This window comes from Varanus komodoensis, unplaced genomic scaffold (assembly GCF_004798865.1).
Source record: "Varanus komodoensis strain SLA01 unplaced genomic scaffold, ASM479886v1 scaffold7_3, whole genome shotgun sequence".
NCBI classification, from domain to species: domain Eukaryota; kingdom Metazoa; phylum Chordata; class Lepidosauria; order Squamata; family Varanidae; genus Varanus; species Varanus komodoensis.
The window spans coordinates 19,685,743-19,708,009 of record NW_025336480.1 but is presented as its reverse complement, the minus strand read 5'-3'; the positions used below and the strand labels follow the sequence as shown (position 1 = coordinate 19,708,009).

At 39.2% G+C, this 22,267-nt stretch overlaps 1 protein-coding gene across 7 annotated transcripts in view; it reads left to right on the top strand.

Moving 5' to 3' along the window:
• The window catches only part of LOC123035809 (WD repeat containing planar cell polarity effector), a 234,238-nt gene that overhangs the window by 36,576 nt on the left and 175,395 nt on the right, over positions 1-22,267 (top strand). For 4 of the 7 annotated variants that reach the window (XM_044454420.1, XM_044454416.1, XM_044454422.1 and 1 more), the window contains 3 exons: positions 16,570-16,652; positions 18,747-18,791; positions 20,090-20,140. In XM_044454420.1, coding sequence (XP_044310355.1) covers positions 16,592-16,652; positions 18,747-18,791; positions 20,090-20,140 — 157 coding nt within the window. In that variant the 5' untranslated portion in view covers positions 16,570-16,591. Of the gene's footprint in view, positions 1-10,808; positions 10,877-14,360; positions 14,508-16,569; positions 16,653-18,045; positions 18,111-18,746; positions 18,792-20,089; positions 20,141-22,267 lie in introns of those variants that run through there. The other 3 variants (XM_044454417.1, XM_044454418.1, XM_044454421.1) reach the window with 3 other exon arrangements.

Genomic DNA, 22,267 nt, shown 5'->3' with positions numbered 1-22,267 from the left:
AGTTTAAGGGTGCCATCTAATGTGGTTGCTTGTAACCGTACAAACTCAGGGAATTAAGGGTATCCAATGGAAGGTTGCAGGAGGATGGCAGCCAAGATTACCTCTGTATTCCTCCATTCTCCAAATTATTTAGATGGCCAGTTTCAGCTATCTGAACGTTTATCCATCTTCACAAGGAATAGAGGCTAAGGCTTCATTGGGATTTCCTGGAGGACAGTGGTACCTCATTCCTATCCTCCTCAGATCCCAGAATACTTCCTCCACACTGGCTGCAAAGGTAGTCTGTCTTCAGAGCCCAGTTGGCTTGCAAAGAATTTCATTGGCTGAAAGGGTTGGAAGGTGGTCTCTCTAAGGCAGGGGTCTCAAACTCAACTTACCTGAGGGCTGCTGGAAGTAGAGTCTGGGTGAGGCTGGGCGGCATCAAGTATTCCACTGGCCCGCGGGCCGCAAGTTTGAGACCCCTGCTCTAAGGTTAGTCCCACTCCAGCCTTGGAGTATTTTTCCATGGTCAGAGCTGGAGTTCTGATCAATCCTGTGATCTCCTCCCCACCCCACAAACAAGAGGTTATGGGAGATTGTGCCCTAAGTTGATTAATCTTATTTGTAGGTGTTCTTGTTAATTTTTAGAAATCTTGTTTCCCTCTCATTTTTATACATATTGAAAAAAATCATAGTCGTTTTTGAAGTGAATAATCACTTCACTGATAATATATTTTTGTTAAACTGCAATTATACATCACTTTTTCATTTTTCAAGGAGCCCAAGGTGGCTAACATGATGATCCTCTATGAACTAACAAATTGAAGTGTTGAGGACTTTTTGTAATACATGAAGGGCACCAGCATATTAGACAGAAAAAAGTCCTATAACTTCCAGTTTGGTTGTCATGGGGCTGCTGGGATTTAAGAGATTTTTCTGGCTAAAAATGCATAGGAATTGCCAACGTCTTTAAAGAATACTTTTAGTGTACATTTCACATTCCTGTAGTTATCCTGTGTTGTCTCACTGGATAGCTTTAGTTTTAATTACTCATTGTCATATTCTATACAGATCTTAATGATCTCAACCCAAATGTGAATATGAACTTTTCATACTGTTGAGTTCCAACTCTAGTATTTATTGTGTTTATATCTTCAGTTCTAATTTGATGTACTGTGTCACACTCTTTAAAATAGTGCAATTTAGCTTCTAGTGAGCCAGTTTGCATGATACAAGAAACCCACGGTGAGGCTGTGCAAAACACTCCTTGCCACCAATTTGCATATCCAACTCTCATTCAGGGGTTGTCATTTTGTATGTGAACCCACTGAATATGGGTTTCTGAGGGTTATAGAACAGCACAACAGTTTTGCAAGGTTATGAGCCCTTGTATAACTCATACTTGCTGGGTTTTCATAACACAGCAGCCCCAGAGTAAAGATTGGATATGCAGTGAGGCATCATGTCTTACTGTGGTTTAAATAAAACATTAAAGTTGTCAGAGACAGGACTGATATATAAGCTTAATACGCCACCTTAAGAAATAGTATAAAGTTTATCCTATGTAGCCTGCTTTACTTACTTTATATTAGTGAAGAAATGGCTTTCAAAATAGCTTTACAACTGATAATATGAAAGAACTAGAAGGTAGTATCTTGTTGTGTGGTGGATTGAACAACTTCTGGATTCAACAAGGTGAAAAATCAGGAACACTTGAGTGTTCTGTGCTTCCTCTGTGTGTTTTTCTGTGTGTCTGTGTGTTTCTTTGGGTTTCTTTGTTTTTGTTTCTGTTTCTGCTGCTATTCATATCAGAAGAGAGAGGGCTATGTTTGGAATCTTAAATACAGTATTTCTGTTACAGCTTTGTCCTATTTGATAATCTGGGTGGATTTTCATATGGTCACAGTTTGTCTAATTAATTTTGAACAATATATATGTTAACACATTGGAAAACCAGAGTAATCAAGCTTTATTCTCTTGTGAAGTAGTTTTGAAAATTATACTGGTATTTGACAGATCCAGACAATGGTTATTACAGAACAGATTTGGAAAAATGACCTCTAATTGACTTGTACCTGTATTGTATTGTCTCTGGTAGAAATATTAACTGAGATAAGTTTGGTGGGATTTTTTTTTTACTTCTTTAGAAGGCTGTTGATAACAATAACAGTTGGTAAACCAAAATAAATAATGACATTTAGGACCTTTCTAGATTATTGCTTTTGGAACAATCAATGCAGCTGTTAATTTTTGTCACCAGGGTAGAAGGATGTGCATTTCAAGGTCTTTCTTCAGTTTATCACTTCGGTTGTGGATTTATTTCACCTCCCAGTATTCAAAATGCAATATGTTACCATTGGAAGAATGTTCCTCCTTTCCACTACTAACTGCAATGTCAATTGCAATTGTCTGCACTTTCTGGAATATGGAGTAATTCTCTATTAAAGAGCAGAACATTTCTAAGCTTTGTTCTGTAATATTTAGTATTTTAGCTAATATTATTTGTACAACAGTTAACACTAAAATATTTATATTAACTGGATTGATGTTCCCTTCAAAAATTATAAGAGTGTTCCACTCATGTTCAAATGTTTTCTTTTTATGGTATTTTAAAATCCATGATCAGTGTAACAGTTTTTGAACCTCAAAAATGTATGCTTGTTTAGTGGTCTCTTTGCGATCTCTTGTTACATAGTCTCTGCAAGGATGATGACAATGATAGTGATAATGAAGACGATGTGCCTTTCCCCATTCTAATCAAACACTGTAACCACTGTATCACTTTGCTGAATAGTTGGATCTCTCACATAAGAGAAGCAACAGCCTATAACAGATAATTTGTCTCTTGATTTCTTCCTCCTCTCTCTGCTTCCTTTATGCCCATTGATGCATCCCTACTCATTTCCCAAAGTGCAGAAGGTTCCTGTTGAGTTAAATTGACCTACAGCTCACGTTGATTCTTCTTTGTTCAGAGTCCTTCATGATTTGTTGTTCACATACTTAAGGTAAAGGGACATGATTTATTAGTTACTTTAGATGTAAAATCCCTGTACACAAATAATGTACAGATCCAGACAATAGGTATTGCAGAACAAACCTTGGAAGAATGACCTCTGAATAACCCATATCCATATTATATTATCTGTAGCAGAAATAATTCTATGCAAAAAACAATTTCAGGTTCAATTACTGCTGTTACTGGTAAAATAATACTGTAACATTAAGATGTACTATGTCCCCAGAGGTGGCCAATCTGAATGAAAGTTTAGAATGAATATATTTTTAGCAAGGTAAATTCCTGGACATAGGAAGTCATTAAATGACTGAGGTATATTGCTCTTATCTTTATTGTTTGGGAGGTTTCATAAGATTCATTTCAAGTTCTGTTTTTTTGTATGGCTTAATGCAAATTATGAGAATATAGAAATTGAGGTACATATAGATGATAAAAATTGCATATAATCATGGAGAAGTAACATAACAGTTTACACACATCAGTGTTCAGAAAACTGTCTAATCAAAACTTATATCTCTTGTGTAATGTTTTTCACTCCAAACGTAGAAAACGTGATCTACTATATGGGCAATTTTTGAGCAATGTCTTCCTTCATGTATTCAGAGTTGACCCCCCCCCCCCAAGTCTCCAACAAAATGCAATGAGTGAGTAAAGACCAAAGTGCAGTAATAAACTGTCTTGCATCTTTACTTATGCTGTATTGTTAATTGTCTCTGGAGAATTAGTGATAAGCATTTGTGTTTAGTAGAGGATTCCTTGAGTTCAAATAACAGACTCTGTATTATTTCAGAAGAACTAAAATTCTAACAGATGCAGTAATGCAAACCATAGATTGGAAATATTTCAGCTCATTCTTCAAGGACATCAAAATCTAGAGGGCATCACCCATGTGTGCATTGCTGATACTTCAGACATACCGGAAAATTCTATTTTAGCAATACAGTGGACAACAGAATTTACAATATACATGATTTTTCCACTTGCAGCAATGCAGTTGTGGTATATACCCCCTGAAATGCCCAAGGAATGCACGGGTGAGCATTTTGGGAACATACAGAATAAAAGATTTGGAGTTCATTTTGTAAACCATTATGTTCAGCAAAACTTTTGCATTGAAAATTTGCTTTCTGGGGTGACAGAAAAATTAGATGCCAGACTTCTTCAGAGATGTTCTAGATTTTGTAGTTAGAAAGCCTTGTTCCAAAGAGTTTGAATGATGATTAGAATTACTTAACATTGTTTTAAGTGGGGGGAGAGAATTCAGTAAATCTACTCATCAGTAGAGGACATAAAACAACTAATCTTCCCTGCTATGAGATAGTATTGACTCCATTCACCCGCAGTCACCTTAGGAGTAGAAGACCATCATGAATTATTTACTGAGTGGTGTCAAACAGATGAAGTATTGGCAAGTTTTTGCACAATATGCATAGAAAAAGACTACGGCTGAGTAAGAGGATATAAATAATGGGTGAAAATGTTTTTGCAAAGGAATGTGATAAGGCTTCAAAAGCTTTATGCTAATATAATAGTTTGTTTCAATATTCAAGTAAGGTGATTTTCTTGGTTTTAATTCTGATATGTTTGTATGCCTTTATGTTAACGTTTGGATGAGTTCTTTTTGTATGCTAGCAGGTGCATGTAAAAATAAGAATGGGTATTTAATTGTTTAACAAGTTAATTATTACAGTATATCACTGCAAGGAAGTTTGAATGTAGTTGTTAAAATTATTTGCTGCAACTCTTTATTTTATAGTTTTAATGCCCTATTACAGTTATAATATTTTACAATTAAGTTTATTTGCAGCCTCTAAGAACAGAAATATATTTCTGAGAAACATTGGGCTTATTAAACCTTGTACTGGCATTTGAGAACATTTTCTCTTCTCTTTTTGGGTAAGTGCCATGGTGCCATGCCTTCTTGCTGGTTCCTTCTCATAGTTAGACATGGCCTTATGCTACACATGAACTGATAGAAATCTTAGTTGGTACAAACCATGGTCCGCTAATATGCTAGAACTTGTTAGCATTATTAGAAATTAGTACCCATGCAATTTGGTACCATGATTAATGATGAGAAGGAGGGGTCACTCTGAAGAAAGGAAAAATGTTGGTTAGAGATGGTATACAGTAGTCCCACAAAATTCGTGGGGGTTACGTTCCTAAAGCACCCGCAAATTGTGAAAAACTGTGTATTTGGTGCTGACGATGGGCACCGGTCACCAAGGCGGTGCAGGCGGGAGGGATGGGCCAGGTTGGGGGGGGTGGGCGCGCATGCGTGTGTCGAGGCAGGGGCGGGCGCACACAGAGATTGTTTTCTCTGAGCGAGTTCAAATTCGGAGGAAACGATCTCCTTGCAAGTAAGCTGCCACACAGCAAGGCACCGGCTTACTTGCAAGGAGATCGGCTTGGACTCGCTCGGAGAAAAATCCTGGGAAAGACTGAAGCCGCAAACACTGAACCATGACTTCACAGGGGTATACTGTAGTGCTAAAAGTGGTTCCTGAATGTCATGCTATGATTTATAGAAAGCCAGCTCTTCCAACAGGTTTCTTAGCAAGGGGAATAGCAAGGGGGAAAAGGATGCTTTGGAACTGGACTTGACATATACCACCTCCTTTTAAAGGCTGCATTCACAAGGCTATTTTTTCCACACAAGATGGATGGATGGATGGATGGATGGATCAATAATACACTCCCTCCTGAAATGCCATTACAGAATTTAAAATGTTATCAATATGCCTACAGACTGGAAGGGAATTGATAGAGCTTCCAGGAAGACCATGATCAAAACAGCTGCGTTCCTGTTACCTGACATCCTAACCTTAACGCATGAGAGACCAGAGATCGTGGTCTGAAACTGGGCCTGGCTAGGTTCCTGTGCATGCAGGCAGTCCTTCAAATAAACCAGTCACAGGATGTTGACGGACTTACACAAAGCAAGTGTGCTTGGCTTGGTTTAAAGTTGGGATGAGAAATTTGAGACCTCCAGATGTGGTTAGACTATAACTCTCATAATCCCTTAGCATTGGCTATCCTAAGTGGATCTTGAGGAGCGGGAAGCTTGAAAACCTCTTCATCCATTGTTTCCACAATGAATAAATGTTTTAAGATAGATTCACTCTCAGATAGTTAAACTATACCACAAAAGGGATTTGCTCTCCATAAGCAACAGTCTTTGGTATTCAAGGAATGGATCTTTCGCAGGACAACAGTTACCCATGGAACATTATCCAGGAAAGGAATCTGCACTAAGCCCAATGCTGCCAATTCCTCCCTTTTTGCTTTTTGTCTTTTGTATCATCTATTCTGACCCACCATCTTCTCTAGTCACTATTAATTAAGCCACTAGATTGCTTGTTCAGACCTGTCAAGTTAAGGTTAGTGACTGGAGTTTGGAAAACTCTTTCCCCAGCCAAACAGTTTCCAGCCAGTGTCATCCTAAGTATACTGTGAAATAACTGCCCCATTCAAATATTATCCTTGTTATCCTCTGTTTTTTGTTTCCCAACTTTCTTCATCATGGTCTCTGTGCATCACACATTGTGGATGCTGCACCTGTGCAGTGCCTGTTGCCGGGAAGATTTAAGAGCTTTAACGGTTTTTGGCAGGAACTCCGTGTCTTTTCCCCATAGTATGAATGGTAGGAGTGCCCACCCTTTCCCCAGTCCGCTTGCGACCATTGTTCGCTGTGTCTCAGGCCTTTTTCTTGCTTTTCTGCTCATCTTCTCAATCATTACTCTTACAAATCTTAAACTTTTTCTTTCTTGTTAAACTTCACTATACAACCCTAAATCCCATTGTTCACCTTACCTAACCCTACCCTTATTTCTTGTTCTATCCCCCCTTCTCTTTACCCCTTCCAAATAATAATTCCTTCATCCTTACCTCTCCGCAGACTACCTCTGTTCGCTGTCTTTCTCTCCTTCTTCTTCTCGATGGCACAGTGGGTAGCCTTCCGTAAGTGCTCACAGTGTGGAGCCAAAATATCTCCCACTGATCTTCACAATATGTGTCTTTTCTGCCTTGGAGAAGGTCACAGGACTGACAAGTGCAGCCACTGCCAGTCGTTTACCAGGCAGGCTCGCAAAAACCACAAGAAAAGGCTGTGCAAAATGTTATGGGGCTAAGCACTGGTCACCATGAAGGAGGACTCGCTGAGGCCAGCTCCTCCGCGGCTTTAGGACCACCGAAATCCATCTGCCCTCGCTCATGCGAAGGGGATCTTGTCAGCACAGATGGAAAATATTTCTCTCTTTCTCCTCACAAACATAAGGAGAAGAGAAAACATGTCAGGTCCAAGAAATCATCTAAACCAAAGCGTCCTAAGAAGGACAAACCCAACAAATCCAACTGTTGGCACAAGAAGCGTGACAAAGTGCCCTGCTCTGAACCAAGTGCCACACCGAACTCAGTTCTGATTTCAGTTCCAACTGAACCAGCAAGCCGTCAATCAGTTATGCAGGTAACACATCCATCGTCACCTCCGCGGATTACAACCTCACTACATTCCAGTCCTAACTGCTACAATCCCTTGGCGAGAGCTTCAATTTCCCATGGAGAGATCCATGAATTTCCTCCCCAGTCAGGACCAGATCATCCACTTGCGAGATTGTCCACTCCTATGCCTGTGGGGCAATCAACTCCAGAGGGCTCTCCAAGGGCACCTTAATGCCCATCATCCCTTTTACCACCCCAGCCTTCTACACCACATCCATCGTGGTCCTGGGTTCCTCTACAGAGAATTTGACCCCGACTGTATGGAGCGACCCTATCCGTGGGATTACTGCCACCCCATACAGATACTACCCACCACCAATGCATCCCCATCACTCCACCCCTCACTCGGTATTGAGGGACACCCTGTCAACATCTGCAGTGCTCACCCATCCACCAGCGTCTCCCAATGGGTCCTCATCTAGTCCACCTTATGTATCCAACTCAGATTTGGAGGACTCCCAACAAGTCTCTACTTCTCCAGATGCCATTATCTCCACCCAAGGTCCTGGGTCTCCAGTGACCCCCAGGGTAGCTTCTTTGAGCTACTCACATGATTGACAAAATCATTGGAGATCAACATTTAACAACATATAGGTGCCAACCAAGACAATATCTACGACATCATTCATAAAGAGGATTCTTCACCCATCAACCTGCCTTTTATCACTAACCTTCGACAGGCGATGACTGACACATGGCAGCTCCCGAATCACCCTCATCCCACCACCATATGTTTGGAGGTGATGTATAAAGTTCAAGAGAAAGACATCCCGTTCCTGCTAAAACATCCACAGTTGAACTCAATAGTCATTGAGTCTTTACAGGGCAGGCAAACTATGGAACACTTGACTTCGGCTGATAAACAAGGTCAAAAAATTGACATGATGTCTCGCCGGATCTACGCCACAATGGGACTTGATCTTCGGATCTTGAATTACAAGGCCACCATGGCCCAGTATCAATTTTTTCTTTGGCAGAAGATCGAGTTCCTCACTGCATTCCTCCTGGACCAGCTAAAGGGAACTGGCCTGCTTCTTCATCAGGGAGACAATGCAGCTTTCCAGACAACAACTGAACATGGTGAGACATCATGTTGATTGTGACTCCATGGCTCTCGTCGCTGCCGTAGCCCTTCGCCATCATGTCTGGCTGAGATTGGGTAACCTGCCACAAGAAACCAAGCAACGTGTAGAAAATATGTCATTTGATGGCTCTGGACTGTTTAATGCAAAGACAGACTGTCCATCTCACAGGCACCGACAACGAGGAAGCTGACTCCCTCAGCAGACACATGTCAACGATGCACGAGTGGGAGCTAGATTGACAAGTTTGTCAACTCTGGGGAACACTGGACATAGACTTGTTTGTGACTCACGGCAACTCCATGTGCAGGATGTACTGCTCCTGAGCGGGCATTGGCCTGGATTTGATCAGGGATGCGCTCATGATTTTGTGGGAGAAAAAATTTTTCTATGTGTTCTCACTGATGCCACTAATAATGAGGGCCATAGCCAAAATCCAGCAAGACAACGCTAATGGAATTCTCATCACCCCTTGATGTCCCCATCATTTGTGGTTCCCCGTTCTTCTTCAACTATCACATAACAACTTTCTTCATCTACCTCAAGTTTCCCATCTTCTCAGGAACAGCGTGCCATACAACATCCGGACCTGCATTCTCTAAACCTCACTGCCTGGCTCATTCATGGACTGTTTCTCTGTCTTTATCGTCAAAATTGTCCTCTCCTCCTGCATCGATACTGACAGTTTCCTTGGATCGATACATACACCTTCTTTGGGATCGATGCCTGTTCTTTCTACATCAGGACTTTTCAGACCAATGTTGCCTTCAGTATAGACATTGGTACCGACATCTGCCTCGGACCCGACGAATTTTCACCCTGACATACAATTTATTCTGCAGTCTGCACTACAAGCGATCACACAGCGCTCGTATAATACCAAATGGAAGCACTTCACCTCCTTTGCTGCTGCTAACCAATTTCTGCCTCAATCTGCTACCATAGAGAACATCCTACAATATCTACTCTCGTTACACTGTGGGGGTCTTAAACCTTCCTCCATTAAGGTGTATATTGCAGCTATCTCACGTCATCATAATCGAGGATGCATTGGAGGTTCCTCTGTATTACCTTGTGTGTCGATTTCTACGAGGACTGCAAAACCTTCAACCACTGACTCAGTTGGTCGTCCTGACATGGAGCCTCTCTATCATCCTACAGGCTCTCACTAAGCCTCCATTTGAACCACTAGCTACAATGGATCTCTGCCTTCTCACTTGGAAAACAGCATTTTCAGTAGCTATTGCATCGGCCAGAAGAGCCAGTGAACTGTGTGCCCTTTGTGTCGACCCTCCATATGTAAACTTCCACAAGGAGAAAGTAGTCCTGCACACCGATCCAACCTTCTTGCCCAAGGTTGGGACTCCTTTTCATCTTAATCGGGCCATTGTTCTACTGGCCTATTTCCCTGCTCCGTCGATACTGATTGAGCACTCTCTACACAGCCTGGACGTCCGTAGATGTTTAGCCTTCTATCAAACCTGAAAAGAGTCTTTCAGGAAAACCAAATGGCTTTTTGTTAAATACTCAGATCATGACAAGGGAACTCCTATTAGTATTCTAAGACTTTCGAAATGGATCATCGAGATGATTGAACTGGCTTATCGCCTTTCAAAACTGGACTTATGTGTTACTCCAAAAGGACACTCCACAAGAGCTGTCACTGCTTCTTCTGCCCTCCGTGCGGGCATCGCTTTGCAAGATACCTGCAAAGCAGCCACATGGTCTACTCCATGCACTTTTACAAAGCAATACCTCTTAGATGCCAGACAGGATTGCTCCTTTGGCCACGCCGTCCTCTCCACAGTTCTCAAGTGACAACACTGTCCCACCTCCGGGTGTGGTATAAGCTTATTAATCACTCATAATGCGTGATGCAGGGAGACCCCAGTGAAAAAGGGCTGGTTGCTTACCTGTAACTGTCTTTCTTCAAGTGGTCATCCATGCATTCACACAACCTGCCTACCGGCCCCACTTGGTGTCAGTGCCTGGGTATACTATATGACTGGGTATGTGTGTGTGTGTGTGTGTGTAGTTTGTATTTTGTTTCTATACTTTTTCTCCCTTATGAGCCAGGTTCAATACTGGCCAGCTCCACCTGGGGGTGAACGGATGGTTTTCAGTTGACTGAGGAAAGGGCGGGCACTCCTACCATTTATATTACGGGTGAGGGGAGGGGCGCAGAGTTCCTGCCAAAAACTGTTAAAGCTCTTTAATCTTTCCGGCAACAGGCACTGTGCAGGCGCAGTACCCATAATGTGTGATACACAGATGACCACTCAAAGAACAACAGTTACAGGTAAGCAACCTGCCTTTCTTTCTCCTCCCTTCCTCTTTCTTGTCCTTCTTTCTAACCAGCTCTTCCACTGTCCTTTCAGGAATTCTATCTTGTCAGCTACCTCCTTCCTTGCTCTCCTGTCTTCCTTTTATTATTCCCCCTTATCTCCATCTCCTCACATCATTTCAGGCAATGCTCATTTTGGCTGGTGGAGCAAGCCACATAGAAGCAATAACAGCTGAAAGCATCAGTTTGAGCATTCCTGTTTGTATTTGTCCTGCCTTTGCCATGCTGAATGGCATGAGATTCCCAGGAAATCCCAGGAAGAATCAACTTATACCACCAAACACTTGAGAGATGCTTAGTAATGGGCAGCAAACCCATCTGTTCCCTCATGCTAGAGTTGATGGGAGTTGCAGTCCCACAACTGCTCCAAGGTTTTAAGCTTGGTAGGAATATTAGGTATAATACAAAATTCTGGCTGCATGAGCAGTTATCAAATTGTATTATGGGTAACTCCCTAAAATGGAATTGTAGAACTGATTATATTTTGTATTTTACTTAATGGCCTAGGAAACTGGAGTCTATTCAGTATGTGAAAAATGAAGATCTAGTTAGGTTTTTAAGTCTACCTGTATACCCAGAAGAAAATACTAAGCATATGATACAAATTTTAGCACAGTTACACAGGTAAATGTCTTAAAATTGAAAGCTCTGTAGCTATAACATGACCACTTGTATTGCAAAAGATAGGACTTATTCTCAGACTTCTTAAAAATGTGAAGAATTAATTCAGTGGAGCATGAAACAACTTCTCAGCAAATGGAAATAAGTTTACAGTGTGTGATTTTCATGCCGCTATTCTTAGGTTATCAGATAATGTGTTTCTTTTCAGTGATTATTATACAAGTTCATAGTTAGGCCTTTTCTGGCAATATGAATGTCAGTGTGGCTTTCAAATCAATATAGACTATGTTGGGTTGTATATTTATCAGTACATTGCTATTAAAAGACACACTTATAATGCTAATACTGGCAAACATTTAAAATAGCTTAAAAAGATTTCAGGGAAGGGAGGAGCCAGGGAGAATTCATCTTCCCTCTCCTGCCCTCCCACCCAAATGTGGAATTGAGAATAGGTATTTAGGAGAGAAGAACTGAACCTTGACTGTAGAAAAGAACTAATATTTGTTACTGATTTATTTCATGTATATCTCACTTTTCTTCGAAGAAACTCAAGGCAGAATATGTGGTCCTTCACATTTTTATCCTAACAACAACCCTATGATGTAGGGTTGGGCTGAAAGTTGATTTGATGACTAGTTCAAGGTCATCCAGAGAATGTTACGACTAGTGGGAATTTGAACTTCTCACTTCCAAGTCCCAGTTGAACACTCTAACTTCTACACCGCATTCGCTCTTTGTGTCAATGAAAATGAATGAGAAAGAACAACAAACATTTATCCTGAAGATAGAAGGAAAATTGTGCCAAAATCTGAAACTTTAAGTGCAAATTCATAGATAATACATAGATGAAATTAGGATGCTGATGATCTTCTCCTCAGGATGTTCTTAGTTCTCTTTCCTTAAACAGAATTAGTTATATTCTCCCTGCTTTTTCCTACCAGATTACTTCTTTAATCTTAAATATTCTGATAAAACAGTTTCTGCTTTCCCTTTCCCAATTCTTTCTCTCATTTTTGCTTTTAGCTAAATCTGTTTTTTCCCTGATTGCTCAAGCTCATAACATTTCCCCCCACCACCCTCTTAATTGCTAAATTTTGGGTTTTTTTTCCATCTCTAATATTTCCAAAATGTGTCCTTTTTCTCTTTGAAAACTATTTTTCTAATGCACTCAACCTTGTAAGATTCTTGCTTGGCCTTTCTTCTTTTTCTTCCAAATTTCTTCTTGTTGGAATTCTTTTCCTTTCAGAATCTGTCCCCACTTATTATGGTGACCATTTTCTTCTCTTTTCTGCTCTCGACAGTAGTTTTCTCTTCTTGTATTCTATTAAACTTTACTTTTGAAAAAGATTTTCATTCACTTGCTCCTGCTAATCTGCTTTTCTTTCTATCTGTGCTACCTTTGTGTTCTCTTCATAAGTCTGGTGTCTTTTTCTAAAATCCCAGGATTACAGTTTCCATTCCTTGATTCTTCTTCCTGGACTCTGAGACTCAGGTTTGGGTTATGCACCTGTGCAGAACAGTCTTTGGAACGTTCTGGTGCTAAGCAGAGCTTTTTGGCAAGAGTCCAAACATGTGAACAGAAAAGTAATTCCAGTCAGGTTTGCTATTTTCATTAACCCCTCCTCTTATACTTAATGGCATCTCACACCACTCCCTAAGGTTTCTAGCCTCAAGCCTGAATTTTCAGGGGTACCCTTGGGGAATATGAAAAGCTCTGTTCCACAAGAACACTGCTTTTCATTCTTTGGCTTTAGGTCTAAGATTGTAAGTCTAAGAGAGAGATGGGCATTTTATGCAAGTTGCTTAGTTGTTATAAGTGCTTTAGAAATAACAATAGACAAAAATATTTCTTGTTTCACTTCAGTGGTCAGCGGTTCTTCCTAGACCAGTGTAGGTGCACATCTTTCCAAATGTGCAGAATTCAGGCAGATAGATGATAAGAGGTAATCCACACTGATCTAGTGCCAGTTATGGATAGATAATATTTGTGACTATAGTAGGCCTTAGTAGATACTGGTTAATTAAATGTTCCTGTAATATGTTTATGCACATTTATTTTGTAGCGCATTGAACAGTATCTTTGATGAAACCAGGACTGGGGACAGAACTATAGAAATTCTTGATACGGTTACAGCTTGTTATTAATAATTATCACCTTATTCTGTAGGTACCATATTCTGTTTTACCATGTATTGGAAAAATTATTTGTACACGATCTGCTTATTAAATGTAGGGCATTTGTGCATTTTGTATCTTGGACACCTATCTTTTTATTGGATCCAAAATTTACTGTAGAGCCTGAAATGTAATGTTCAGCTTTCATGTATAGTTCAAGGAGCAACTCTCCTTAGTGAAGGAGAGATTGGTCATAAAAAAAGAAGCAAAGACTCATTATTCTTTATTTCAAAAAACAAATTTGAAAATGTTTTGCTGGCTTACTCCTGATCGCTAATTGACTATAGCATGGATAACAGAAAATGAATCCCATCTTTATAGCAATACACTTGAAGACTTCAGGATTTCTTCCATTAGTGAATGGGGTTGCTCTCGCCTGTTCTTCTTACTGTTTGTCCTAAGGGTTAGTATTTGTGTTAAATGTTTAGTGAATAAGAAATCTGATGTGCATTCAAATAGATGTTGCAGGAGAAAAGATGCATTTTCATTACTGTAATCTGTGAAAAATCTTTAGGAAATTCAAATTGCCTCCTCACCCTTTCCCTCTTCACCCTTTCTTATCTTTCCATTCTCACTCTTTCTTCTTCATTCCCCCCTCACCCATTCTTACTTTCATAATGCGCAATGTTCTTTGTTTATTTAGGTGAACATGGAGCCTACTTTTCAACAAATGTTCTTAAAACAAGTTACAGTAGAAGGCAACAAGCTCCTGATATAGAACAGCAATAGCTATAGCACAGGAGGCAACATTCAAGTATCATAGTTATAAAAGGCTGTTAAGAAGAGAGAGGTAACTGAACTTGTTAGATGACTTTGGAGTTGGGGTAGTGGGGACAACTGAAGATGGTTCTGCTGTGGTTTTAGTCCTGAATAATGCCTAGCATGGAACTTGTCATGTTGCCTACCGTGATCTCAAGATCTCCTTCCTAGTTAGCCATTGCCATTTCAGACTGTATCAGCACATATTTGAACAGAGGGGATTTTGCCCAAGATGAATTATTTCATATTTATATTGAACCACATTTGCTGTTTTGCTACCAGTTCAGAGTATTTGGAGAAATTATTTTGCTATTCCCTGTAGATCATTCTTGTTCTTCCCAACCTAATCAGTTTCACATCCTGAAACATGACCATCTCACTGCTGACCCTTAACTATAGTTTCTGAACAAGCACTATGTACTGATCTAAATATATAACATTAGAAGATCCCAGTTCTAACTTCCATTTGCAGTGTGTGAACTGTCCATTCCTACTCTCTGCTTTCTATACTTTAATCAGACAATAATGCATGAAAGCATATATTGCTGGAACATGTAGTGGCTTTTCAACTCCAGGGATCCATTTGAATAATGCAACTTTTGGAATTACTGGTATATTCATGGCACTCTCGCCATTTAAACCCAAGGAACCTGGTCCGGTTCTAATACTGATGTCAGTAATGCACTAGATAGGGGCAAACAAATTGAAGGTTTAATTCAGATAAGACAGAGGTGTTTCAAGTCAGTAGAAAACAGATCCTGGAATAGGAATTTAACCTGTGCTGGTTGAGGTTACAGCACTTGAGGACTCAGGCTCACAGTTGGGGTATACTCCTGAACTTAGGTCTGAACCTGGATGCCCTGGTCTCACTTCTGGCCAGGACTGTATTTACACAGCTAAAACTTAGTGCAGTGCCTGCTCCTGCTGATGTCTAATCTGACCACAGTCACCCATTCCTTAATAATATCTGCTTGGAGTACTATAATATGCTCTACATGTGGCTGCATTTGAAAACTGCTCAGGTAGTTAAGCTTGTCCAGAAGATGATGTCCAGATTGTTGACTCTGGCCAGTTACTGGGACCGCATGACTTTTAACAACAGTATTACTGGTTACTGGTGTGTCTCTGCGCAGAATTCAAAGTAGTGACCATGGCCTATAAAGTGCTGAAAGGCTTGGGACTAGGCTACCTGAAAGACCACCTTCTTCCACACAAATATGTGCATTCTTAAGATCTTCTAGAAAAGCTCTTTTAAGGCTACCACTTTCAAAATACATTTGGTGAAAATGGAAAAGAGCTTTTTGGTAGCAACTCCTAGACTGGAACTTCCTCCTAAGGGGAGACTAGGTGTGCTCTTTCTTTATTGCCCTTTCACTGTTGGGTCTTTGGCTTGTGAGTAGGTTTGGGAGGTGCTGCCTTATTCTGTAATTGCTATGTTTTTGCTTTAGTTTAATGCAAGTTTAGGCTAATAGATTGTATAGAAATGAAAATGAATAATGTATTGTTTTAATCTATTTTAATTGTTTTTGCAAGCTGCCCTGAGTGCCAGTTTTGGTAGAAAGGTGAGGTATGATATTTTGTGATTGCTATGCTTGCGCAAGAGTCTTTAGTGAGGGACTTTGTCAGAAGTTTTTCAAAATCCAAGTAAGCAATATAAGCTTCAGGATGTTTTTAACAGCAGACCTAGAACAGAAAACTGTATGTGATTAAATATATTAACAAATTATCATTTTGATTTATAAAGTTGGATATTATGAAAAGCAACTGCTGCACCTTTATGCATATAAATCTCTTGCTCCTCTTTGGGTGGGTCCTAACAGAATATGCTAATATGCTCCTGTTGTATGCAAGTAGGCACTGCCAGCAAAGCCTTTTCTCAGAGGACTAAGCTAGGAATTTGAAAAGTAGGTGTATATATGTGTCCACACACACACACACACACAGAGAGAGAGAGAGAGAGAGAGAGAGGGAGAGAGAGAGAAGATCTGCAAAAAATGGACACTTACTGCTACTTTTATCAATGTTTAATAATAAGGAAGATTAATATATGTTTCCAGGTTAACAATATTTTTCCTTTGTCACCTTTGCTCCAGAATCACCTTTGGACTACTTCAGATGACTGTCTTTCTCTCAGAAATGCATGTTTGGTCATTGAAGACCACCTTATGTGTAGAAGGTAAATCAGATGTTAGTAATTTTCTGGTTTTTAAATCTAAGAAATTTATCAAGTCATGTCAGTATCTAACCTCATTTAACATATGATATATTGCACTTTTCAGATTCTGCAAAAGCCTTCTCTTTGCTCTGCACCCACACAGTGCTACTGCTTATTTCTTGACTTTCTAAGTAAACAAACAAAAATGCTAATGCTTGCTCTGCAATGAATTTTCAGTAGCTTAAGTTGCAGGATGGAAAGAAATTATTTCCAAAGGGCAGTACTATGTTTCTGCAGAACCCAGGGCTGTAAAATGCTATCACTGGTTTTTCTCAAGCTTCATTCAGAAAAGGGTACAGGAAGGAAGATGCCTGTATTGTACAAATACCAAGCAATTCTGTGTCTCATTGCCTGTCCCTAATTTACTGCGCTGGATACCCTTAGCTGCACAATGCTTGCTTTCCTCTCTTGGAATAGTGACCTGGAGTGTAACTGCATATGAAACTCCCAGCCATGCATTTCTATCCAGTAAATACGTAAATAGCCTTGCAAATGTGCCAAAGAAAGACTTAGCTTTTTATTATGTGCAGGGAGACTTCCTACACCCTTATACAGAATGTCAGAATCTCCATTTAGTATACATATGACTGTATACATTAAGTTAAGTTTGTTTATTCCTGCTCGGGCCATGGAATATTCACAAAAAAGTCAGGCAAATATACTTAAAACTGGAATACTTTTTATTTATTATTTAAGAATCATTTTAGTTAATCTAAAATCCATGTTAATGTCAATAATTTTAATCTAAAGATTAAGGCAGCTATCCCAGAGCATTCAACCATTTTATCAATAATAAATTTTGCATATACTTCTTGATCCCAGCAAAGCAAAGAGAAAAACTATGTAAGTTACAGTAAAATCTGAACCAGACCTAAGATAAAAAATATTCTCTGGGATGGTATTATCATACAGGTACAAAAAATAAAACTTGGATAAATTTAGATCTTCGGACTCTAACATGCCACAGGTACATAGACATTGAGATAAGGAAATTTTACTTCCTGACATCAATCATGAGTGTTGGCATAATTTGAAAACAGAGGTGTGAAAGCTTGCTTCACATTTTAAATATGTGAGCTTTGTCAAATAAGCAGCTCTTTGTTGATTGTATTTATAAAGCCTGCACCATTTTGAGAATTTTGAATTATTAATTGCCTTTCTATCCCAAGTAACTCTGTGACTAAAATACTTTTGCAAAGTCTCTCTTTGGAAGTTAAAAGTGGAAAATACATCAATTGAAGTAACCTATGATTGGAGCAAATTACATTATCTTAAGCTCCAAGATTTAGTATTCAATTTAGGCAAACCCCTAACAGAAGAATCTTTTAAAATTCTCCAGTAATCAGAGAATGATGAATATGGGCTTTTATAGAAGGAAACCTGACCTCTGCCCTATCAAGGCAGCAGGTATGCCAGAAGGTAAAATTTACAAATTTAAGAGGTTTTTTTGGGGGGGGCGGGTGGGGAGATGACCTCCAATCTAGCAGTTAAAGATTCATCCCAATCCCGAACTTGAGCACCACTTTATTTTAGTTAGCTAAAAAATAGAGTCAATCAATGATTGATTGTATTTTGACCTTTCTTAAAACCATCTTGTTTGGAATGGATAATATAGGTAGAAGACTCCCAGTCCTCCAAATTATTTAATAAAATTTTGCTGTATAACTTGGAGTCAATTTCCAAAAGAGTTACTAGTTAATACATATTGCTATTTGAATCCTTCTTTTCCCCTTCATATATATAGAAACAATAATGCTGTGTTTTCAGTCAGCCAAAAATATAATTGCGCAATGCATTTGACCAAACAATATAGCACACCAATTGTGAAAGTATTTCATATTTCTTAGGGCATCATATTTTTCCTAGGGCCTTGCCCAGTGTTCAAGCTATTATAAAGATGAAACAAAGTTATTTATTTCAGTGACAGAAATGGGGCACTGCATACATTAAATCTCAATTCTATCATGCAGTAGTTTACAGACTTTTACCACCAAGAAGTATGTTTGATTTCAAGTGCCAAAGTAATTCAATAATTATGTTTCCATCATTATGTAGACAAAGACATTGGGATCTATCATTATTATGACAAGAAGGAACCAGGTAACGTACAAATGTTTTATAATGATAAAATGTGTATATACCCTTGAAAAATCAGCATTTCAGATGTTTTAGCTCTCAGATCGAAATAGATATATTTTATATATCTTAATATAAATATCTTAACCTTCTTCATTAAGTCTAGTAAAATTTTACAAATCATTGGTCGCAAATATGAGTAACAACTACATTTTATGTCATCAGAAGTGGAAGAATCAGTGTAACCTGAAAATTGCATAATACCTAATAGAGCCTTAAGGTGCAAACCTATACAAGTTTAGACAGGAAAAGAAAACTTTAAAATCCCAGCAGCTGGGTCATCCTGGGAATTATAAGCCCCTTTTCTGTCTAAACTTGCATAGAATTGTGCCATAATGTATTGAAACTTGTGCTACCTCTTAAACCCCATCTTAAGATTCTGACCATGAAGATTTTATGGTTGAAGCAGAAGGTAAATCTCCCCCACCACTCACTTCCCACTTTTTGTAATATGTTGCCTCATGAAAAGATCTTGATATCTCAAAAATTTACTTGGAATGTTACACATTTTTAGTTTTAAAACTAAAAATCCCAATTGGATTTTTTTTTGCTTAAAGAGCAACATGTCTTACTGTGATCTATGAATATGTTCTCTGTGCAGCCTGAATTTCTCTGCAATTAATTATAACTAAACCATTGGTTTAAATTATTTTTAAGTACTGAATCAACAGAGATGGTTTATACATTAAAATGTTAACCTCCTTCTGTGAAAATATGTTTTAAATGTAATGTGATATTTTAGATTGATACTGGGTATTCCAGCTATCTTATCTTTTGGAGTTCCAGCAGAGGGCATTGTAAATTCACAAGAGTGCATTGGTGTCTGCTTCCTGGAACCTCCTTACCTGATATTTGAAATAGGCATTTCAGAGTGAATGATCAATTTTCTTTATCAGATTAATCCTTTTAATCCTGGAAGCTTCAGGATGGACCAAAAGGTCTTTTCAGCTAGAATTACTTCCTGTTTTAGTCCAGGTTAAAGTGGTAACTTGTGTGGGCATCCCAAACTGCTTCCACAAGTTTGATGACAGTAATTCAGCTTCTGGTTTGGTTATAGTTGCAGATGCAGTTCACTATCAGCTTAGACAAAAACCAGGGTTATATAGGCCTGTCTTCTAGGATTGTTTAAACTTTTACTTCACAACAAAATTAATCTGTCCAGGATAGGAATGCATTTAAACTTTTCCCCTACTAAATATATTTCAAAAATATAAAATAATAATTCAAGTTTATTAAGTTTTCTTATTTTTTTCTTCTTTTAGATACACAAGTGAACTTTGGCTACTTATGTCAGAAGCAGCAGTTAGCAGAATGTAAGGGCTGTTTTCAGTTTCCTTGATACTGTAAATGAATTAACTTTAGGCATAAATCACTTCTTCACAAATGATCTGGAATTAGGGATGAGGAGTGAAGTGGTCACATTTTCAATGACCCCAAACTTTTTAGACTAGTTAAAACAGAAACAGATTATGAAGAGCCCCTAAAATATCTCTCCAAACTTGGAAATGGTAATTAAAATAGCAAATATGGTTCAGTGTAGGCATGTGTAAAGTGAGGTATATTGTAGCAAAAAACCCCCAACTTCACATATATGTTAATGGAGTCTGAGCAGTGACTGACCAAGAAAGAGTTTGGAATTATGGTAGAAAGCTTAATGAAAATGTCAGCCCATTGTATGGCTGATGTGGAACAGGCAAATTTCATGGTGAATCTAATTAAGAAAGAAAAATAAAACTGCCAGTATAACACTATTCTTATACAAATCTGTGCTGCAACCATGTTGCAGTTCTGGTCACTGCATCTTGAAAAGCTGGAAAAATGCAGAAAGGCAACTAAAATATTAAAGGGACTAGAGCAGCTCCCCATCAGGAAGGAAGAGAAGCAAAGGGCAACATAGTAAAGATGTATATCATTTTGCATTGTGTGCAAAATGGGGATACAGATACTTTTTTCCTTTACAGAACCCAGAATAATCTAATGAAGTACAGTTGTGGAAGATGAGGGGACAGTTCTTAACATGCTGCATGATGAATGTGTGGAAATGGCTGCCACAGGCTGTAATGATGGACATCATTTTGGATAGCTTTAAAAGGGATTAGTCAAATTCATGGAGAATAAGGGTACCAGTAGCTGCTACTCCAGATAGCTACTTCAATATTACCTCCATATTGGAAACAGAGGTGAGAGGGTTTTCATAGGCAACTGGATGGTCACTGTGTGAACAGAATACTGGACCAGTCAGGTCTCTGGCCTGATTCAGCATAGCTCTTTGTCTAGTTTTTCCTTTAGCATTAAAAAATCAATAGTTTCCAGTCTTATTCATTTCATTTCTATGCCGCCCCGTAACCTGAAGGTTCTCTGGAACAGAGGAGTGGCTTGGGAGAAAAGGGGCAGTGTAACTTTTTACTTTTGCCTGTTTTTTTCTGTTCAGTATCACTTTCACAGGATGAAATCTTTCTGAAGTGGGAAAGGTATAGATATCTATAGCATTATCCTTGCAAGGAGAAATGTAACTGGTAGGAAGATACTGCTAGGTAGAAGCAATACTGGCATGGAAAGGATTAAAGAGACTCTGCTCGAATCACTGAAGATTGCAGTCTCCATACTGCTTTTGGTAAATGACTGGGGGGAAAACTACACGTGACTGAGCATCATGGCAAAGACTTAACATTGTTAAGAAATAACTTAAAATTAAAAGGTATTTAACTTAATAAATCACTTCAGTGCACATTCATATGCTTAGATCCAGACTTTGATAATCATGTCCCATTGATTTCAGTAGGATTAAAGTCATAGCTAATTTTATTAGAATCTAATTCATAATCTGAGATCACACAAGTAATACACAAATTTGCTTAAAAATTAACTTGAATGTATTTATTATTTGCATATTGCATATACTGGCTCATAGGGTGCAGGTGGCGCGGTGGTTTAAACTGCTGAGCCGCTGGGCTGGTTGATCGAAAGGTCGACAGTTCAAATCCGCAGACGGGGTGAGCTCCCATTCTCTGTCCCAGCTCCTGCCCACCTTGCAGTTCGAAAGCATGCAAATGCAAGTAGATAAAAAGGAACCACTCCGGTGGGAAGATGACAGCATTTCATGCACTTCAGTGTTTAGTCATGCCAGCCACATGACCACGGAGACTGTCTGCGGACAAACGCTGGCTCCCTGGGCTAGGAAACGGAGATGAGCACCGCCCCCTAGAGTCAGACATGACTGGACTTAACGTGAAGGGAAAACCTTTACCTTTACCTAGGTTTGGCTATTTCTTTCTGTCAAGTGGAAGCCATAATATAAGATATAACATTGGGAAGAGTATGGAGGTAGAGGTGGCCTTGCTGCTGCTCTTGCTGTGCAGAAGTCTTACCTGATTTTGGCTAGCCAAGTGCAGTACTCAAAGTGGGAGGGAAGGAGGGAGAGGCATTGCTGGTTTCCTCCT